Source organism: Lactuca virosa, chromosome 8 (genome assembly GCF_052849685.1).
Source record: "Lactuca virosa cultivar CGN04683 chromosome 8, Lactuca_virosa_CGN04683_v6, whole genome shotgun sequence".
Taxonomy (NCBI): domain Eukaryota; kingdom Viridiplantae; phylum Streptophyta; class Magnoliopsida; order Asterales; family Asteraceae; genus Lactuca; species Lactuca virosa.
The window spans coordinates 330,115,546-330,121,659 of NC_136433.1; the positions used below are offsets into that span (position 1 = coordinate 330,115,546).

The following is a 6,114-nucleotide window of genomic DNA, read 5'->3' on the forward strand; positions in this document are numbered from 1 at the left end:
GAGGTGCTAGGGAAAGTCTTAGAGGCTTTGGGGATGTTTGGGAGAGATTTAGATATAAAGATGTGAGGAAAAGAGTGATTTTCGAGCTCTATTTATAGGCTGTCACCGCCCAAGTACGCGGGGCGTACTCAAGAATTACGCTTGGCGCAATGGGTTTCTATGGGTTATGCTTGGCGTACTCAAGAATTACGTTGGGCGTAATGTGCCACGTGTCGCATGCTCATGCCAAGCCATGGGGAAGAAGGTATGGCCTAGATCTTGTCACGTGTCACTCGCTGGTTAATCAAAAAATTAATTATCTTCTAAAATCCGTAACTTTTGCATACGAACTCCATTTTTGACGTTCTTTAATTCCACGCGTAGGTAGCGACGAGATCTACAACTTTCATTTAGACTTCGTCGGCTAATTTTGACTTTATTTTTAAAGTTATATTTTAACAGGCTTAGACAGTTAAATTCCGTTTAAAATCCATAACTTTGTCATCCGATGTCCGTTCTCGATTGACTTTATATCGTTGAGCTCCTATTAATGAGATCTTCAATTATCGTTTACGTTGTGTCGGCTAAAAATCGACCGATCTGAAATTCGATTTTCGGGCTGTATACAGCTACGCTGAATCTTAGAAAAATCATAACTTCCTCTAACGAAGTCAAATTTGGACGTTTTCTACATGCACGCTCTCAGTTTAACATCTACTATGACTTTCGTTTAGATCGCTAAGGCTAAAAAGTATTTCGTCAAAAATTTACTTTTTATGATACGCGGAGTCGTGCTGATTTAATCGCAAAACTTCGACGGTTCATAACTTATTTGTTATCATTCGGATTTCATTGTTCCTTATATCTCCGGAATCCTTGTTACAACTACTTCAACTTTCTTCAAAGATATTGGGTCTAATTATTATTTTATTTTAGATGCGTATTTTATTCCTATTTTATTATATCGTTATAAGCACATATATTGCACATAAATCATATAAAGCACATAATACTCAAATAATTCTTCCTCGTTACATAAAATAGGTTACAATTGTTGACCGTAACTATTACATCATAATAATAATGCTTAGCCAGAAACGCAGGCGTTACAATTCTCTCCTCTTTATGATGATTCCGTCCCGGAATAATGCATCAGCAAACAGATGTGGATATCGACTCATCATGTCAACCTCTGTCTCCCAGGTGAGGTTCGGCCCATTCAAATGTTGTCATCGCACTAGCACTAATTCGACCATCTTGCGTCGCAGTTTTTTCGTCTTGCTGTCAACAATTGCTTCAGGCTCTTCGATTAACCTCTTATCTTCGTCAATCCTTAACTCCAAAAGTGGAATTATATCGGGAACTTCTTCTGTAAACTTCCTCAAATAACACACATGGAAAGTGTTATGAATACCATCTAGTTCTTCCGGCAATTCCATCTTGTAAGCTTGGTTCCCAATCCTCTAAAGAACCTTAAATGACCCAATAAATCTTAGACTCGACTTTCCTCTCTTTCCAAATCTTATAACTCCCTTCCACGGTGAGACTTTGAGCAACACTGAATCTCCAACTTCGAATGTCATTGGTCGTCGCTTCTTGTCAGCATAGCTCTTTTGGCGATCCTGAGCTGCTAACATCCTTTCTCTAATCACCTTTAGCTTTTCAGCAGTCTGATGGACTATTTCAGGACCCATAAACTGTTTTTCTCCAGCCTCAACCCAACAAGACGGCGTACGCCACTTCTGTCCGTACAAGGCTTTATAAGGTGCCATCTTAATGCTTGAATGGTAACTATTGTTGTAGGAAAACTATGCCAGGGGTAAATGCTCATCCCAGTTACCTTGAAATTCTAGGGTACATGCTCTTAACATATCTTCCAGTGTTTGAATTGTCCTTTCGCTCTGACCATCAGTCTGCGGATGGTAGGTTGTACTTAAACACAACTCCGTACCCATTTCCTCTTGTAGACTCTTCAAAAATCTTGATGTGAAACGAGTATCACGATCCGATACAATCGTTAAGGGAACACCGTGAAGTCCTACTATCTCCTTTACGTAGGCATTTACAAGCTTATCCATAGACCATCTCTCATTATCTGCTATGAAGTGTGCACTCTTTGTGAACCGATCCATGACTACCAAAATCATGTCGTGACCGTTCTTCGTCATGGGTAGTTTAGTTACAAAATCCATGGTGATGTCTTCCCACTTACCCATGGGTATAGGCAAAGGTTCTAAACTCTCATACGGTTTTTGATGTTGCGCTTTAACTCTTGCACATGTTACACATTATGCCACATACTTTGCAACATCGAGCTTCATCGTCGGCCACCAGTAGTAAGGTTTTAGATCCATATACATCTTAGTGCTGTCAGAATGAATCGAGTAAATGGTCTTGTGAGCTTATTCCATCAGAAGATCCCTTATTCCTCCCATCTTAGGAACCCAAATTCTGCTTTGGAATACCTTCAATCCTTGACTATTTGTACCGAATACCAAAGTTTTGCCTAAACGTTCTTCCTTTCGGTCATTCTTCTCTAAAGCTTCTTCTTGAGCTTTCTTGATGCTTTCCACAATTTTTGAGACAACTTCTATTCTTAACGCTCTTGGCCTCTTTCTTTCCAAGTTTACTTTTCGACTTAGAGCATTAGCTATGACATTTGCTTTACCAGGGTGGTAAAGTATCTCACAGTCATAATCATTTAGTAACTCTAGCCAGCGTCGTTGCCTCATATTCTGTTCCTTTTGATTAAAGAGATATTGGAGACTTTTATGATCAGTGAAGAGTTTTCACTTTGTGCCATAAAGATAATGCCTCCATATCTTTAATGCGAATACTACCGTTGTCAACTCCAGATCATGAGTGGGGTAGTTCTTTTCGCGCTCTTTCAATTGTCGAGATGCGTATGCTATCACTTTATCTCTCTAGTTCAAAACACAACCTAACCCAACTATAGATGCATCGTTATAGACTGCAAAGTCTTCAACCACTTAATGAGTTAAGAACTCAATCAAGTATATATTATGTAATGTAAATGAACACAATAAGGTAAATAAATCCATTTCAGCTCTTGATTGTCTAGAATATATCAAGGTTACAAGTACAGGAATAAGTGTTTTCAAAAAGATTTTTTATAACATATGCTACATTATGATATATAGTACTCTCGACATACACAAAAAGTATAGAGAGACTTCGACATTCGAAGTATACAAACCATGTGCTCTCTAAAATACATAGATATATCGAAGATACGTAATCTTTGATATATACTACAAGACAACCTTCGAAACTATAAGACTTCGATACTGAATATCTTCACAACTTTTTTTACTCTACAGAGTTCTATGATTTGAGATTTCGCGACGTTTTTCTTATAACTGTTAGTCTATATGTATTTGTATGTATGTATTTGTAATTGTAAGCCCATGTTACACCCTTTAGTCTGGGCCCATTTGTGTATGTGTCATTGTATATATTCACTGTAATATATCGTTGGTAAATCAAGGGAGAATATTTCACAATATGGTATCAGAGACCAATATTCAACTTTCCTAATCTTCCTCCTCAAATCTCTCGCTTTCCCAACATCTCTCTTCTTTTCCCTCATAGTTCCTCTACTGCCGTTCCCAAACCCTAACCTGTTTTATCCATTCTTCTTCTCACTAAAAAATGTCAGGCACCACTCCTCCCATCCACAAAGCATTCACTGTTACAAACATCAAGGCCCACATTCCTATCGTTCTTGATCTGGAACAACTCAACTATAACACTTGGCGTGAATTTTTTAATACACATTGTGAAGCGTATGACACTCTCGATCACATTGACGACACTTTTGATGCTCCCAAAACTCCATCCACCTATCCTCAATGGAAAAAGGTTGATGTTGCCGTCCGCACATGGCTCTACATGACTCTCTCACAAAATCTTGCCAACAATGTTGTGAAGACCAACTTTTCTGCTCGACAACTATGGCTCACCATCGAAAAACGTTTTCGGGACAACAAAGACTCACTTATTATGCAACATGATAGTGATATTCGTACCATCACCATGGGAGATCTCTTGGTCCAAGCTTACTGCACAAAGATCCAAAACATAGCTGATATTCTCGAAAACTTGGATGCTAACTCAAAATTTTCAGATAAGCACCCAGTGATTTACACCATTAATGGCTTCTTATCTCGCTTTGAAAATATTGCCACCGTGATTCGTCATCGAAACCCATTCCATACATTTTTAGAAACAAGATCCATGATTGCCTTTGAGGAGAGCCGATTCAATCACATCCGTATCCCACAAGTTTCTTCTCACTCAGAAAACTCGTCCTCCCCCACTATCCTTCACACCGGTGGTAACCAAAATTACCGGCAAGGAGATCGACGGAATGACCACCACCAGCCACCTAAGGACCGCCGCCAACAGTCGTCCCGGGGAGGCCAACAATAGTCGTCGCCTGCACCTGCTATGTCACGCTTTCCTTCATCTGCCCAGCCGTATGGTTGGGTTTTCATTCCACCTCCAGCCCATAATCGTGGATCCAACAGAGCATCCTCAAGTACTTGGCCCAACCGGACATCAGCCCAACAACACCATAGTATTCTTGGCCTAGCCCATGTGTTCCCTCAACAGGCCCACTTCACATCCTCACCTTCAACCACCAATTTGGGACAACAGACTTCGAACAATTTTCCTACACCTTGGGAATGGTTCAGACAAAATCAACCAACAAGTCTCCCACAAATGTTTTCTTCTATGACACTTCAAGAACCGGACCCAAATGATTGGATCATGAACACGAGGGCAACCGATCATGTCCATGCAAACGAAGGTATTCTCAAAACCCTTAGTTATAATACTAATTCTCATTCAGTTTTAGTTGGTAATGGGTCCCATATTCCTATAATGTAACGACCCAAAAATCAAGGGTAAAGATTGCATTTTTAATATGACAAAAACATAGATATCATCTATTCCAAACATTCCAAAACATTGCTAATTAAAACATTTATCAGAGTTCATCCCAAAATCATTCATTGCGGAAAACATGGGTGTGTGCGCTGCGATCAAGCCGAGCCCTTTCTTTCCAAACCGATGATACCTAATGCAATAAACAAAACTGTAAGCACGAAGCTTAGTGAGTCCCCAGAGCATACCTCGCACAATCCACATAACCACATAATCCATATTAACTATAAATGCTACATAAACCAAATCAATTACATAAGCCATGTATACAAACATATGGGATGCCATGGAAACCCTCCAAGGTCTTATGCCGGGTGCCACTGGAACCCCCACGTGGTCTTAGCCCACTGCCATGGGAGCCCCCCCCCCCACATGGTCATACTAACTACCACGGGAACCCCCCAGGGTCTTCCATACAAATATCATATCAACATAACACATATACAATTAACAATACACATATACAAACCCTATAAGCCATACATACAAACATATAGAGGTGCCATGGAAACCCTCCATGGTCTTACACCGGGTGCCATGGGAACCCCCACATGGTCTTAGATCACTGCCATGGGAACCCCCACATGGTCTTATCCTGGAATGTCATGGGAACCCCCACATGGCCTTATATCCAACTGCCTCGGGACCCCCCCGGGGTCTTCCATGCAAGTATCACAAAGACAACTAGCATACCAAATACCACATAATCAACTAGCATACCACATATAACTAATTGCCATGGGAACCCCCGCATGGTCTTCACATAAATACATAATGTATTGTAACGACCCAATTTTTACAAAGAAATTTTTCATTTTTAATTAGTCAACCATATTTCATAAAACATGAAGATCCTAATAATTGTTTTCAAAACCACTAACATTACAACATTATTATTTTAAAAACATCAGAGTGTCCCCCAAAACCATATCGGAAAAGAGAGATAGAGTGCACGCCGCATCATCACACCTTGCCTTTGCCCTTGGGCTCCGATGTACCTGAAACAAATCCACAGATGGTAAGCTGAAAGCTTAGTGAGTTTCCCCAGAGCATACCCCACACAACCCACAATCATAATAGTTATAAAAGCTATCTCTACCGCATATCACATGTCAATTAGCCATGAAGCTATCTCTACCGTTAGCCACAAAGGCTATTTCTACC

General features: G+C 40.2%; 1 protein-coding gene across 1 annotated transcript; it reads left to right on the top strand.

Annotated features, from left to right (window-relative positions):
• Positions 1 to 3,651: 3,651 nt before the first annotated feature.
• On the top strand, positions 3,652 to 4,431 carry LOC145131788 (uncharacterized). The gene has a single exon (XM_079066442.1). It carries the CDS (start codon positions 3,652 to 3,654, stop codon positions 4,429 to 4,431), a length of 780 nt encoding a protein of 259 aa, XP_078922568.1.
• Positions 4,432 to 6,114: the final 1,683 nt, after the last annotated feature.

What these genes read in the sequence shown, in the direction of transcription:
- LOC145131788 (XM_079066442.1), top strand. Translation starts at nt 3,652, where the DNA reads ATGTCAGGCACCACTCCTCCCATCCACAAAGCATTCACTGTTACAAAC.